Source organism: the organism of the source record quoted next, unplaced genomic scaffold (genome assembly GCF_019419815.1).
Source record: "Pyrus x bretschneideri cultivar Hongxiangsu unplaced genomic scaffold, Pyrus_bretschneideri_v1 Contig23, whole genome shotgun sequence".
NCBI classification, from domain to species: domain Eukaryota; kingdom Viridiplantae; phylum Streptophyta; class Magnoliopsida; order Rosales; family Rosaceae; genus Pyrus; species Pyrus x bretschneideri.
The window spans coordinates 4,280,858-4,296,609 of NW_025999535.1; the positions used below are offsets into that span (position 1 = coordinate 4,280,858).

The following is a 15,752-nucleotide window of genomic DNA, read 5'->3' on the forward strand; positions in this document are numbered from 1 at the left end:
TTGTAAGGCATTTTTCTAGTAGTGTTTTTCTTTTTCTTATTGAAATTACAGACTACAACCAACACCAGTTTGTTAGGTGTTCAACTCGAATGAGGATCCTCTCCAAATCCTCTTTGTGAGGATTCCGGAGATCCTTCAATTATGTCTGTTTATCATACATCGTGCGGTTAAAAATTCTTTTAATTTTTTTATTTAAAATTGAATATAAACCGTATCTGACGAAAATTGACCGCACGATGTACGATAAACTGGCAAGATTGGAGGATCGTCAGGATCCTCACAAAGAGGGTCCAAGGATCCGGAAAGGATCCTCATTCACCATCATTCAATCACTTGTAAGGAATGAGTCTTATAAAGTGAGTAAACCTTTTTATGGTGACTAAACTTCAACATTCTGAATCCATCAGCGCTCTATGTTTAGGGTTGACATGGAAATATAGAAAAATAGTACAACGGGGCTTGTTATTAGATACAAAAGGGTCAAAAGGCCCAGCCCAACTAATAAAACAAAAAAAATAATAATGAAAAAAGTTTGAAAAATTTGAGTTTTAACGATAATGACAAAATAAAGAAATAGTAGCAGGATTAACTTTTTAGTGTAAAAATATGATTTTCGTTAAAATAAATAGTATCAGCAAATTTTCATTAAAAAAAAAAAAAAAAAAAAAAAGCATAAAAGGGCCGGAGACCTGCAAGAAAACGTTTGAAATAATAAATAGGGCACGGAGCACGAAAGCGAGATAGCCGTTAGAGACAGAATCGAGACTTTTCAGTTGTATTAAGCTCTGACGGTCAGGAATTAGTAGCCGTTATATTCAAAACGAGACGAGCACATGCCCTGCTCTCCCAAATTCCCTTTTAAAGAACCCAACAAGAAACACAGACGCACAGTGTATACAGAGAGAGAGAGAGAGAGAGAGAGAGAGAGAGAGGGAGAGGCTTCCTATGCCATTCATTTCTCTCTCGGGATTTTGAAGATTCAATGCTTTGATATGTGCCTTACTTTGATCAAGTCCCTTGATTTCTCTTAAAGGTTTGTGGGTTTGTTTCGATCTTTCGTTTTTTTTTTTTTTTTTTGAAATTTCGAATGTTCTTGGTTTCGATTGTTTTTCAGATTTTCGGACGTTTTCTTATTGTTCTTCGTGTTCTAGATCATGAGTTTTTCTGATTTCATTCAAATTTTAATTTGGGGATTTTGATTTCTGTTGTTTGATGGTGATATCCTATTGGAGGTGATATAAATGGGATCAAAGGAGAACAACCCAGCTCTCGTTAGGCCTTCAAATTTCCAAGGTAAGAGACGTAGCAGAACCCCAGATGTAAATTTAACGTAATTTTCAATTTCTGAATTTTTTAAATTTATGTTCTTCGTTTGCATTTATTTTCTTACAGTCTGATGAATCTCTTTCCATGTTTATGTTTTAATATGTTTGATTCGTTTTCTAGTAGCCTTTAGTTTACTAATGAACTAATTCGAGACATTATAACCGCTGTTATTCAGAAAAGATGCTGTGGAATGTAAGAAAAATGTGCCATATCTGCCACATAGACCAGTGAGAAGGTTGCTATCCGAAGAATTTGATACTAATATTTCAATGTTTGTATAGGAGGTTTGCACAATTGCTCCAGCAGCAGCCGAAGGTACTACCTTTTAGAATGATGACAAGGATCTTTTGTTTACCTTTTGGTTTTTCGATTTTAGTTCGAATTACAATTTTTGGTATTGGTTACATGTAATTAGGAAACCAAGGAAGTGTCTGTGAGTTCATTTGCTGCAAATTCAAAGGCTGTGGAGAATATTGAGGATGAGGCTTGTGATGCTCATGTGCCAATGTTCGTTAAGCACACCCAAGTAGGATGGTATGTGTGTCTTACTGTCTAGTACTAGCAGCACTTTTCTTATTTAAAAGTTGCCATCTTTATATATCAGAAGGCTAACTGGGTACATTCTGTTGATTACTGCAGGAAGAAGATGAAAATGTGGAGGATGAGGACCCCATTATGGACAGCAGCAGCTCTAAGGATCCGCTTAATTTTGTTAAGTACATAGCTGACATCTACGCTCACTACGGCGAAATTGAGGTATATTTTCAGCTATTGAAAGCATATATATACATATACATACTATGGTATTACTATTAGATGGATCACTGAAACAAATGAAAGGCATAGATGTTAACCTTGAGATTTTTTGCATCTGTTTGTTTGATCATAGCTTCTAACGAATGTTGAAAATTCTGAATTCATGTCTCTGTGTAATCAGATGAGCTTCGAAACTGAAAGCACTGCATGAATCCTAACTGAAAGCTGATGAAACTTTGGACTAACCGGACTAGCACAGTGGACATTTCTGCATTTGGACCCCCCGATCTGTAGGAAAGTGTATCTAGGAATTTCACAGTGATGTATAATTTATGGGGTGGGAGTGAGTTGAGTGGAGCGAGTGGGTCCAAATGCAGAAACTTCATCAGAATTGCCCTGGTATGTTTTCTAAAATCCCCCTCAATAACTGTTGTTTGTTTGAAATTTCTGTTGCTTTAACTGCTTTAAATTCTCTGCCAGTTGATAATGTAGAACTGATGTATGTGGTTGATGATAATGTAAACTTGCTGCTGGATGCAGGATCCAGTTTTACTTTTATGTATGTGCGCTGTAGTTGAAAATCAAACAAATGTTTTCTTTGCTATCTGCAAAAGCCCAAATTTTTTAATCCATAACCTATTTTACCAACCTACACCGCACAATGTGACTAGGCACTCATAAATTTTTGAACCAAGTGTTTTTGAAAATTAAAAACAGAATGTAAAACACAAAATTTCAACTAGAAAAACTTAAATTTTTGAACCTATTGAAAATAAAATAAAGCTTACAAAAATTAAAAGCATCTAGAAAAACTTAAATAAAAAACTTAATGAAAAAGTAAGGAAGAGTTAGAAAATTGGGTGGACTTTCAATAAGCGTTTACAGTTCCAGCCTATGACCATAACCTTGAACTCATGACCTGTAACCTTAGAGTCAAAATTTAGCTGCTTAATAGCCCGGTATGGGGACATCCTAAACCCTGTTGGAGACTTTAATTTGCACATATGATTATACCCTCGGAGTTCAAAACCGTGGAAGGAATACCCTGGAGGAATTTCAAAACCACTAATCTGGTGCTACAATTGCCTCGATCCACCTAGAATATCATTCCCATGGGACTATGGGAATGGTGTGAAATCTCTTGTCCCCAGATTTCACTGTTTAAAATTATGTATTTCGTATTCGTATCCATAGTTTCGACGCGTTTATATTTAAGGCCTATTGTTTTTTCGATAACTAAATGGACGAAAACACCCTTAATGAACTAAACGAGATTATTTGTCGACATATTTGGTCTTTTTGTGATTTGCCACATTTCTTTACATATTTGGATAGTACGTATCGGTTGATATGATTGCGTGGGCGCAAGCAGAATCAAATTTGGAGATCTAACCAAGATTTTACGAAGCTTGGAAACTAAGAGAATTTTGGTCTTTTCAGATTAATGTGGACATGTGAATTTCTTGCCTTTGGGTGTGTTGGACACACCCCCATTTTTCTAGAATTCTCTCGGCCCTCTCTTCTCTTCCCGTATCTCACTTCTTTCCTATCTCATTCTTAAGCTGTCTTCCTCACCGAGAATCATATCACACAACCATCCCTTCCCGACAAGTTTTCTAATACAAAACCACCATCATAACTTCCCTATCGTCCCTACGAACTCGATTGTGGTGTTTGTTCCTTGAAAATTCGTGCACATACGCCATTTCAAGGACCTTCAATGGAGCAGTGACTTTCCCATAAATTTAGATAGTTTCTAGTCATTTTTTGGACTCCAAACAAGTATAATTGTGTTTTACTCTTCTCTAGCTTCGTTTTGATATATCATAGGTCAAATTTGGTTGAGAAATGAGTGAGTTATAGCGATTTGAAAATCACCCAGATTTCAACCAATTTTTCAAAAATCATTTGGTTTACCCATATCCGACCTGACGCAGCTACATAAGATTGGAATATGAATATTCTAAGGGGGCCTTGGGGAATATTCCATTGCTATTGACTGTTGACTTTTTTGGGTTTCAGCCCGAGACTCATCTGAGGCTAGTTTCGACGCTCCAAATCTATTTTTAACATCCGTTTAGTGAAATTCTGATGTTTTAACGTAGTTTCAGAATTGACTGCCTAGTTGACCACCACTTAAAATTGCGATAAGCAGAGATCAGATCGTTGAATCGTTATGAAATTTTAATATGTTGTTTTGGGAGCATAATGAGGATTTTAGAAAGTTACGAATCAGAAATCCAATGTGCGGATCTTTCCTTTCAAGTTACGTGGGGTTGTGGAACTTATCGTTGCTAGTTGATCGAGGGTTGACTTTGGTCAACGCATTTTGAATTCTTCTAGAGTGTCCCTAGATGACGTGTACATGCGAAATTAAATGTTTTTATCAAAAGAACTATAAAAAAAGACTGTGTGAATTGTTCTAGGCGATGATTGTACAAAGGATCCACGTACATTTATCGCCTAGGACGTGTGAATTCACACGTCTCATTTAAGAATTATTTCAATAAAACACTTAATTCTCGCTTGTACATGTCTTCTAGGACATTCTAGAAGAATTTGAAAGACATTGACCCTCAATCAACTGGCAACGGTAGGTTCCACAACCTCACGTAACTTGATGCACATTGGATTTTCGATCTGTAACGTCCTAAAACAACATTGGATTTTCTTATCTCTGGCAATCACAATTTTAAACTAGGTGGTCAATACCGAAACTATATTAAAGCATCAGAATTTCACTAAACAGATGTTAAAAATGGATTCAGGACGTTGAAATTAGTCTAAGAGGGATCCCAAGCAAAACAAAACAAAAAAAAAGTCAACTGTTAACAACGACATAATTCCCTAAGGGCCACGGAATATTCCAATCTGATTATGTAACTAGGTTGGGCCGAATATGGGTCGACCCGGTTCGTCGGAAAGCAAAACGATTACTTAAAATTTGGGTGAAAATTTGGGTGATTTTCAAATCGCTACAACTCACTTGTTTCTCAACCAAATTTCACAAACGAAGATAGAGAATAGTAGAACAAGATTATACATGTTTGGCTAAAATTGATGGGAAACTGCTCTAATGAAGTCCTTGAAATGGAGTCTGTGCATGAATTTTTCATGGAACAAATGCCATAAAGTTCATTCGGATGAAGTTTTGATGGTGGTTTCGCTTTAGTAAACTCGCTAGGAAGGGATGATTGATGTGATGATCTCGATGAGAAAGAGAGTTTGAGTGAGATGGAAGAGAAGTGAAAATAGAGGGTCGAAAGAATTCTAGAAAAATGGGGGTTCGACGTGGCACACACCCATAGGCCAGAAGTTCACATGTCCAAATTAATGTAAGAAGATCAAAATGCCCTCGGCTTCCGAGCTTCGCAAAATCTTCGTTATATCTCCAAATTCGATTCTGCTTGTGCTCACGTGTTCATATCAACACGTACTATCTAAATGTAAAGAAATGTGGCAAATCATGAAAAGATCAAATACGTCTATGAAGAATCTTGTTTAGTCATTAAGGGCGTTGAAACTATGTAATTTAAAGAAGTGACTCCCTATAGAATTGGAGCTCAACATGAAGCTCCACAAGCCCAAAACCTTGGCAGAGTGCTTTGACAAGGCGGAGGAAATCGTCGCCTGAGATGATGTGTATAAGAACGATAAAATCTGAAACCATCATGGAGGCTTTTCCACTTCTCTCAACAACATTTTGCATGAGATTCGAGATAAGCCCTTCAGGAAGCCTCGCCCAATGTTGAATTCGAGTCTTAGCTCTAAGGAGTATTGTAATTACTGCAAGGCTGGTGGCCATACCATGAGAAATTCCCCTGGCCACAGACCTTTGTCTAAAGCATTGACGTATATCGGAAATTGAACATTCCCATGTGTAGTTCAACATCCCTAGAGGCAAAAGTAGACTACCACACTGCCAAGCTCTCCTGTTCGTGATAAGGAAGACAAGTCAAAGGCATTAAAGATAGAATTAATAAATCTCATCTTTTAATCTTCTTCTAATTGAAGATCAACTCAAATAAGTAAGGAATCTTCATCAAAATCAATCAAGGATACTACCATCATCATCCTAGATATTATCTTCTACTTAATATTTTGGAATAATTCTTTCCACATCCAACCCACAGATGAATCACCTTAGCCAATGGGAAGCCGCCACGTGCCTATAAATAGCTCATTTCCATCAAAATTTTCATAAGCTTTTGCTATGCATATAAGCCCTAAACACTCATCTTTTCAGAGATAGTGACTTAGGCATCAAAGCTCCATTGACGAAACCCCCTTACCTATTTGCACGTGAGGCTTTGGCCCTTGATCACATATGTTTATTATGGTCTTGTAGGTACAAATTCGTCAAGACTGAATATGACGAATTTTTGCTACCACAAATTAGTGCTGTCATTGAGAGTCTTATTAAACGCTCAAAAAATGCTCTTGCGAGTTTTGAATTTTTCCATTACATACGTAAATTTTTCCACACGTTCCTATTCTTAGAATTTTTATAGGTTCTTTGGGGAAAAGATACAATTAGAGGGGGCGTTGGGGATGTGCAAAAGGTGTAGCGGCATAGGACCTCAAAATTTTGATCCTCCTATCACATATGTGTAAATTTATAATTAAAAAAATTGATTAAAAAGAAAAATCATCATCATATGATAGTATCTATATTACAATTGATTAAGTGGAGTTTCTACTAAAACAATCCTCTAGCAATAAAAAAACTTGTGTATTACTTCCTTTCACTTTCTCTAGCAATAAAAAATGTATTACATTATTCCACAAATACAAGCGTATTTCCATATCTGTGTTTCAGACGTGCTCTATTTTTTCATAGAATTATAATTTCATGGCAATTGGAGATTATTTATTTAGTAAGAATGATATATTGGTTTCAATTATTGTTGAATTCTGCATGAATATATTGTCTAGAAATATATATATATATATATATATTTCAAGTAAGAAGGGCCTCTTTATTAAGTTTGCACATGATGGTTCATTAGGATAAACGATGGAGATCGGGATGTGGCCCTACGTCGTCGCTCATTGAGGCTCAACACAACGGTTGCCACTACGGAGCACCCTTGCGGGCATGACAGTGCCTGTGAAACAGCTTCAGGCAGAGCCTAGATTGTCGCTTATGTAACAGTAGTAATTTAGTCGCCGCTGTAGTGGCCTGTGAGACAGCTTCAATGCCACGCAGCAGATCAGCAGCCCAAGTCATTGCAGAAGTAGCTGGACTGGCGGTTCAAAGCCAAACCTAGGCATGCGCTGCACTGCAACTTAACCATACCCATGACCTGGGAGCCTAACGCGTGGAGCCTGAAGGACCCACGACCGGCGACCTGGGAGCCTAACGCGTGGAGCCTTAAGGTCCAGCCAATTCTTGCGGCCTTCACTCCAAATTAGTTACGGATCGGTTCAGTCAAACCGATTCTTGGTTCCCCAATCAATCGCAACCTAGGCTGGTTGGTGGGCATACCGTCAGACTAGCGATTGAACATGGGTATTTGTGCCTTATTTTTTCTTGTTTTTTCGTAGATTTGACTCGTCTCGGCTCAAATTTTGTGCTTAAAATCCTTTACACTTCTATTACTAATGGAAACGCCTATTATCTTAGTTCTTTCACCCTGAATGGCGATCAACACCTATCCGTACCAATGCAACAGATGACCTCGGGGAAACAACTTTTTGAGCACATCGAGAGACGATGGCAGTTGTTGACGTTGCTTTCTAGCAACATCCTGGCAAACAGCCATGAACTGAGCGTCGAGGGCAATGTGCACTCCTTCCTGGGGCCTTAGGGTAATGTTTTATCTCACCTTAGCGGGCAGACATCGTCTACTTCCGACTAGGTCCATGCGAAAATATGCATTCATGGTTGCGCTCACACTCGGACGAGCATTCTAGACCCAATTCCAAGCGAATGTCCATTCACGATTTGGCTTGCAAATAGTTCTCTCCACCTTGTATTGGAAAGGCATCACATTAAACGAAGAAAAGAAGAAGCACAGTCTGGCTTGAGTTTAATTAGCAGGCCGCGTCATGCACAACCACGAGCATCCCGCTCGGCGGCTGTGTGACCATAATTTTCACCTTCTCGGAATAATGAATGTTCAAGCATGGAGTGGAGGCAGTGCCTCATACCTCTTCACTGAGAGATGATATAATCATGTGGTTCCTGGTATATAATCATATCTATCTGCGAAGTGAAACTACTTCGAGAGGAATGAGTTGACTTCGACAACTTAGCTATACCAGTTACTCCCACTAGATACTAAACTGCTATGTCCAATCAAAGCAGCACTTACTCGACCACGTGGGATGTCACGCCAGACTGACTGGCGTAGATTGTTTTCCGTTATTGTGTAGAGAACATGCAACCTTACTCTAGATAAAGGGCATGTTTGAGTAGACAGGTCTTGCCACTAACCCCTACTTGTACCGATGACTTAGAAAAGTGTTTGAGGCCTAGACTGACTCCTCATGGCCTATAAATAGGTGAATTGACTCCTCATGCGGGTTAGACACTTTGAACGTGCCTTGATATGTAGTCTGGCAAATGGGTCGTGTTTGCCGTGTTTGTAGTGTTTTCGTGTAACACTTGTTATTTTGATGGATCGTGTCATGTCACACTCATTATCTTAACGGGTTCTTAATAGGTTAGGTCGTTTTACCCAACGGTTAAAATAGCTTAACATTGCCACAAAAATAGGTTAGGTCATTATGGCCTGTTAAGAAATTTTTTTTCTTTCTAAATTTGCACATATCACATAGCCACATAAATATTACTTCAGAATAGCTTATTGCCACAAAAATATCATAACGAGATTTGCTTGATCCAGAGAGAGAATTGGAGACAAAAGTAGCAAATGGACTGGTGGTGAATTAATAGGTCGTATGTGGTGACAGTGGTGTGGTGGTAGGAGACTAGAGAGGGTGGTCGTGGAGTTGTGGCTAGCCAGAGTTGGGGTTCTAGACTGAGATGAGAGTTCAGTTCAAGATAGAGATAATAGATGCTTCAATTCGAGCCTTCGAGAATAAGAGAGGGAGAGAGAGAGAGTCTAATTTTTGGCTAAGATAAAAATTGGATGACCAAGATTAAATCTTTATTCATCAATTTTCTAAATTTTTAACTTTCAGTTTGTTTTGAGATTAAATCCTACTGCTGTTAATTATAGTATTTTTTTAGTGGTATATAATTATCAAATTAAAATTTTCTTATTGTGTAACGGGTTATCCACATATATACCTGGACTGACCCGTTATCTTAATAAGTGCTTATCGGGTTACCCAATAACGACCCGATTTGTTAACGTGTCTACCCGAAAATCTGTTAATTTCGTGTTGTTTCGAGTTGGGCTAACGGGTCGTGTAAAAAATTTCTAGGCCTACCAATAGGAGAAATGAGAGATGGTAAGCTATCTGCAGTCTTAATTAATCAAGAACATAAATTTCTTTTTCCGTGTTAGTAGATTGATTATTGCTTGCAATCATGATCAAATACCAAGTGTTGTATACTTGTAACTAAGTAGAGAATTGAGAGTAATGAAATTAATTGTTTTACGATGGATGAAATGTCGAGTTTGTGACCTCATCATCTTCTACTGAATCAAATTAAGCAAGTCCTGAGCCCACAGGTTAGGAGGCACCACACACCAAATGGGTGGGTAACATACCATAAATGACGCTACTTAAGGAGAATGACTTTCACGACACATGTACACTATTATTGTGATATTTTGTGTCAACTGATACAATACATGTGTAAAATGAAACCAATAAAACTTGTATCATGTAACTTGTTCATCAAAAATAGTGATTAGGCCGGCAACCAACTTTCACTAAGCTACGATAGTTTCCCTCCAGTTCCACACTGGTTCTATTTCGATGCTCGTGAAGCAGAGTCTTTATCATATTGGTTTGTCTGGTCTGATTAGGTCATTGCATTGTCCAAAACACATTCTCTAATAGAATATTAAGTACCTACTTAACATAAAACACAGCTGGCCCTTGCAATTAACGAAACTTGGCACTGTCATGTCGCGTGTAGTCGATGGCTTCAAAGTGCTCATGTGTTGGGGGCAGCCTAACAAATTGGTTACATGTAGCTCAAAAGCCACATATGCCATGTGTTACTTTCTACTTGTTGCTTATCCAACTCCAACCACGTAAACTAGAGGCGTTGTTTGGTCTCTGTGCACATGATGAAATCGAATGGTGAAAGGTGGTGAAACACATGGGCTATAATGGGGTGCTATTTTAGAGCAGAAAGCCACTCTTGAGCCAGAGTCAATTCAGAACCACCTTTTGATAGGGATTCCAGCTCCACTTGCAGTTTTTGAAGGGTTCAGATTATTGGGTCTGTAAACTTTGGAGTGTGACATCCGGAGAGAATCTCAATCCATGGTTTTTACTATTAGATTTCAACGATTAGGAAGATCTAATAGCAACTTTTTTTGTTTGTTTTATTCTTACCTCCTACACTCTTGTTTATCTTACCATACCTCATGTATTCATCATTTGTGTCTCTCTCAATCCCATTTCGTCAACTAAGTTAAGAGAGACATTAATTCCGCTGATATGTCAATAACTATCTGGTTTTTTCAGCAATGATACTGGAGATAGGTCAAATGAATTGTGAGTTTTAATGACAAATTGTCAATCTTTGAGAGGTTGAGCCATTTAGGATAGTCATGGAGTGAACTTGGGGTAATGTTGGCGAGGTTTTGGTTTTGCTCTATTCCAAGGTTGTTTTTGCTATTTCATATATTTCTAAATGTGAAAATGGGTTGGAAAGTCCAAAGAGCCTTTGTCTCGCCAATGAAAGATGAATACATTGAGTAAAGTGAGACATAACAGAGTATACGGGGTAATGTGCGATTTTGTAAGAGTACATGGTTGACTTCAATGCTACGTACGTAGCACTCAATGTTACATGTGTTTTTTTTTATGTACGTAGTACTCAACATTACATGTGTTTTAGTTGTTAGATTTAATTTTCATAATTATTAGAGCATCTCCAGTGCAAAGACTCAAATCTTAAAACTTGAGCATGTGCATGAGAAAACATTGGACTCAAAATTCATATTTGATTTATAAAACAATTTGGTTATGTTTATTGGAAATGATTGGACTTAAATCTCATTTTCTTGGTTGAATAACATTTTTCCTTATTGGCATGGGCTCCAACTTGAACTCAAATCTCATATTGAAACTTAGTTTTGGGTCTCAACTTCATCGGATACTTGAAATGAGTGTGCATTAGGGAACCTTGGACTCATATTTAGACTAGAACATAAAATTCGAGTTCGAATTTTTCGATGCATTGAAGATGCTTTTTGATCTTTTATTTTCAAACTCAACTTTTCATTTTTAGTAACACTCAATGCTACATAGTAATGTTGAAGAAAAGTTGAGAGATATCCGAGATGGTTACACCACCATTACATCATTTATCAACACGAGTTTATTCGATGGTTTAGGGTTTAGGAATACAAATGACAAAGATTGAGATTATCCCAATGGTGTATTCATGCTATGTTGAAATATCCCACATCGATCATATATGTGGAAAAAAAAAAATAGAGTTTAAAGATCCTAATCCCACTCCAACTAATATCAAGATCTTTTGTACTAAAACCCCACACCTGAAGGATTGTGCAAGTCGTAATTACCAAGTTGAAGACAATATTGATGTTGTTGAGAGTGGACCCTTAGTCCGTCTCTCTGATAATTCTACATGCTAGTCCTTCAAACCAAATCCATCTCCTTCATGTTTTTGTTTTGTTGGAGAAAATCTCTTGCTTCGATTCACTTAGATGAGAAATGCTAACAACCTACTTATTTGAAGCGGGTGAGCATCGACTCGAAGCCTCCTCTGGCGCCGGTGGTTCAGCAACCGATAACGATGCAGCCGCCCAGGTCGTCTTGTTCATTTCCGGTTCAGTCGATGGCGACGATGATCGGGCAGAAGCTGGTGGGGTCCGCTGCTTATGAGCAGTTCGTGCTGACGCGATGCAAGTCCGAGCCACTGAGGTCGGTGCCTAAGCTTGCGGTGGCGCCGGAGACGTGTTTTTGGAAGAATAGGAAGCTGGAGCCGCACAGGCAGGCTGCGATGGGAGTCGGCGCGGCTGGGGTAGGGTTTTGAGCCGGAGGTAATTAATTTGGATTGTGAAAAAAAAAGAAAGAAAAATTGAAATGTATGTAGGAAGTTTGCACTCTATTTTCGTTTGTACATTTTTATGTAGTGATTTTGTATAAATTCATTTTTATGTTTGCTCTTATAAATATATTTATGATTTATTTTAGCTCCTCTATTAGTTTTAACGAGTTTTTTTGTAAATGATAATTTGCCATTTATACAAGTTACAACTAATATTATGTTTGGGCGAAAAAATTAAGATTACTAAGAAATTTAAAAATGACGGAAATTGAAATGATAAGATTTTATTTTCTAGAATTTGTAAATTTTCTTGTTTAGTTAACCTAAAAGAACAATGGAATTGAATACGGAATTTGTTATTTTTAAACTCTTAATCATAAAAATTGAGAAATAACATCTATTTACATGGAATTTGAATTTGGGATTTGGAGGTCCCAAATTCCAAGTTATTTTTTTTCAACACAGAAATGCTAAATTTCTATGTTTATGAATCCAAACAAGAGAAGTGATGCTTGTCAATTTATAAATTCTAACTTTTACCAAAATTCCATGTTTATTTCTCTCGTTCAAACATAGTGTAATGTGGTTTGGGAAGCTAGTTTTTTTACTGAAGATAGGGCTTACAATGCACTTGCATGGAACATGTTTATCCTATAATGGTGTCCTCAATTACCAATACAAGGCTATGTGTCTGTAGAGTGTTACGTATGGTCTTGTAATAGTAGATTGAGACTTTACGATGGTGGTAAATTGTTCCATGTAAATCTTTTGCTTGTTGTAAGGCATTTTTCTAGTAGTGTTTTTCTTTTTCTTATTGAAATTACAGACTAAAACCAACACCAGTTTGTTAGGTGTTTAACTCGAATGAGGATCCTCTCCAAATCCTCTTTGTGAGGATTCCGGAGATCCTTCAATTATATCTGTTCATCATACATCGTGCGGTCAAAAATTATTTTAATTTTTTATTTAAAATTGAATATAAACAGTATCTGACGAAAATTGACCGCACGATGTACGATAAACTGACAAGATTGGAGGATCGTCAAGATCCTCACAAAGAGGGTCCAAGGATCCGGAAAGGATCCTCATTCACCATCATTCAAATCACTTTGTAAAGGAATGAGTCTTATAAAGTGAGTAAACCTTTTTATGGTGACTAATGTAGGCCAATGAGCTAGAATGATATTTTTACACAGAAACTTCAACATTCTGAATCCATCAGCGCTCTATGTTTAGGGTTGACATGGAAATATAATAAAATAGTACAACGGGGCTTGTTATTAGATACAAAAGGGTCAAAAGGCCCATCCCAACTAATAAAAAAAAAACTAATAAAACAGGCTTGAAAAATTTGAGTTTTAACGATAATGACAAAATAAAGTAATAGTAGCAGATTAACTTTTTAATGTAAAAATATGATTTTTCGTTAAAATAAACAGTACCACATACATTTCGTTAAAACTTAAAAAAAAAAAAAAAAAAAAAAAAAAAAAAAGCATCAAAGGGCCGGAGACCTGCAAGAAAACATTTGAAATAATAAATAGGGCACGGAGCACAAAAGCGAGATAGCCGTTAGAGACAGAATCGAGACTTTTCAGTTGTATTAAGATCTGACGGTCAGGAATTAGTAGCCGTTGTATTCAAAACGAGACGAGCACATGCCCTGCTCTCCCAAATTCCCTTTTAAAGAACCCAACAAGAAACACAGACGCAGAGTGTATACAGAGAGAGAGAGAGAGAGAGAGAGAGAGAGAGAGAGCGGCTTCCTATGCCATTCATTTCTCTCTCGGGATTTTGAAGATTCAATGCTTTGATATGTGCCTTACTTTGATCAAGTCCCTTGATTTCTCTTAAAGGTTTGTGGGTTTGTTTCGATCTTTCGTTTTTTATGTTTTTTTGAAATTTCGAATGTTCTGGGTTTCGATTGTTTTTCAGATTTTCGGACGTTTTCTTATTGTTCTTCGTGTTCTAGATCATGAGTTTTTCTGATTTCATTGAAATTTTAATTTGGGGTTTTTGATTTCTGTCGTTTGATGGTGATTTCCTATTGGAGGTGATCAAAATGGGATCAAAGGAGAACAACCCAGCTCTCGTTAGGCCTTCAATTTTCCAAGGTAAGAGACGTAGCAGAACCACAGGATGTAAATTTAACGTAATTTTCAATTTCTCAATTTTTTAAATTTATGTTCGAGACATTATAACCGCTGTTATTCAGAAAAGATGCTGTGGAATGTAAGAAAAACGTGCCATATCTGCCACATAGACCCGTGAGAAGGTTGCTAGCCAAAGAATTTGATACTAATATTTCAATGTTTGTATAGGAGGTTTGCACAATTGCTTCAGTAGCAGCCGAAGGTACTACCTTTTAGTTTTTCGATTTTAGTTCTAATTACAATTTTTGGTATTGGTTACATGTAATTAGGAAACCAAGGAAGTGTCTGTGAGTTCATTTGCTGCAAATTCAAAGGCTTGTGATGCTCATGTGCCAATGTTCGTTAAGCACACCCAAGTAGGATGGTATGTGTGTCTTACTGTCTAGTATTAGTAGCACTTTTCTTATTCAAAAGTTGCCATCTTTATATATCAGAAGGCTAACTGGGTACATTCTGTTGATTACTGCAGGAAGAAGATGAAAATGTGGAGGATGAGGACCCCATTATGGACAGCAGCAGCTCTAAGGATCCGCTTAATTTTGTTAAGTACATAGCTGACATCTACGCTCACTACGGCAAAACTGAGGTATATTTTCAGCTATTGAAAGCATATATATACATATACATACTATGGTATTACTATTAGATGGATCACTGAAACAAATGCAGGAACTTAGTTCTGCTCTTGAGGGTTAGAAATGAAGGGCATAGATGTTAACCTTAAGATTTTTTGGAAGTCTCTGTGATCACTGATCAGATGAGCTTAGAAATTAAAAAAGCTCAGAATTCTTGCATCTGTTTGTTTGATCATAGCTTCTAACGAATGTTGAAAATTCTGAATTCATGTCTCTGTGTAATCAGATGAGCTTCGAAACTGAAAGCACTGTATGAATCCTAACTGAAAGCTGATGAAACTTTGGACTAACCGGACTAGCGCAGTGGACATTTCTGCATTTGGACCCCCGATCTGTAGGAAAGTGTATCTAGGAATTTCACAGTGATGTATAATTTATGGGGTGGGAGTGAGTTGAGTGGAGCGAGTGGGTCCAAATGCAGAAACTTCATCAGAATTGCCCTGGTATGTTTTCTAAAATCCCCCTCAATAACTGTTGTTTGTTTGAAATTTCTGTTGCTTTAACTGCTTTAAATTCTCTGCCAGTTGATAATGTAGAACTGATGTATGTGGTTGATGATAATGTAAACTTGCTGCTGGATGCAGGATCCAGTTTTACTTTTATGTATGTGCGCTGTAGTTGAAAATGAAACAAATGTTTTGTTTGCTATCTGCAAAAGCCCAAATTTTTTAATCCATAACCTATTTTACCAACCTACACGGCACAATGTTT

General features: G+C 37.4%; 1 protein-coding gene and 2 long non-coding RNA genes across 7 annotated transcripts; all 3 read left to right on the forward strand.

Moving 5' to 3' along the window:
• The first annotated feature begins 917 nt into the window (after positions 1-917).
• Positions 918-2,640, forward strand: LOC125478020. Of its 3 annotated transcripts, XR_007258840.1 has the most exons (7): positions 924-1,033; positions 1,233-1,293; positions 1,502-1,518; positions 1,608-1,641; positions 1,742-1,860; positions 1,966-2,082; positions 2,264-2,640. It is a non-coding gene; the product is annotated as an uncharacterized LOC125478020 (long non-coding RNA). The 3 variants fall into 3 exon arrangements; XR_007258839.1 differs by having other exon boundaries at positions 919-1,293; XR_007258841.1 differs by lacking the exon at positions 1,502-1,518 and having other exon boundaries at positions 918-1,293.
• A 7,543-nt stretch (positions 2,641-10,183) lies between these two features.
• LOC125478019 lies at positions 10,184-12,398 on the forward strand. Of its 2 annotated transcripts, none has more exons than XR_007258838.1 (2): positions 10,184-11,005; positions 11,942-12,398. XR_007258838.1 is itself a non-coding variant. In XM_048585663.1 (2 exons), the coding sequence occupies exons 1-2, from the start codon at positions 10,919-10,921 to the stop codon at positions 12,236-12,238; spliced, it is 339 nt and encodes a 112-aa protein (XP_048441620.1). In that variant the 5' UTR covers positions 10,209-10,918; the 3' UTR covers positions 12,239-12,398. The 2 variants fall into 2 exon arrangements, 1 of the variants encoding a protein (XP_048441620.1); XM_048585663.1 differs by having other exon boundaries at positions 10,209-10,960.
• Positions 12,399-13,962: 1,564 nt separating this feature from the next.
• LOC125478021 lies at positions 13,963-15,643 on the forward strand. Of its 2 annotated transcripts, XR_007258843.1 has the most exons (6): positions 13,965-14,367; positions 14,469-14,485; positions 14,575-14,608; positions 14,676-14,770; positions 14,876-14,992; positions 15,268-15,643. It is a non-coding gene; the product is annotated as an uncharacterized LOC125478021 (long non-coding RNA). The 2 variants fall into 2 exon arrangements; XR_007258842.1 differs by having other exon boundaries at positions 13,963-14,367; positions 14,469-14,608.
• The last annotated feature ends 109 nt before the right edge of the window (positions 15,644-15,752 follow it).

What these genes read in the sequence shown, in the direction of transcription:
- LOC125478019 (XM_048585663.1), top strand. Translation starts at nt 10,919, where the DNA reads ATGAATACATTGAGTAAAGTGAGACATAACAGAGTATACGGG. An exon ending in GACATAACAGAGTATACGGG is followed by an intron (nt 10,961 to 11,941) that starts GTAATGTGCGAT and finishes ACTTATTTGAAG; the next exon opens with CGGGTGAGCATCGACTCGAA.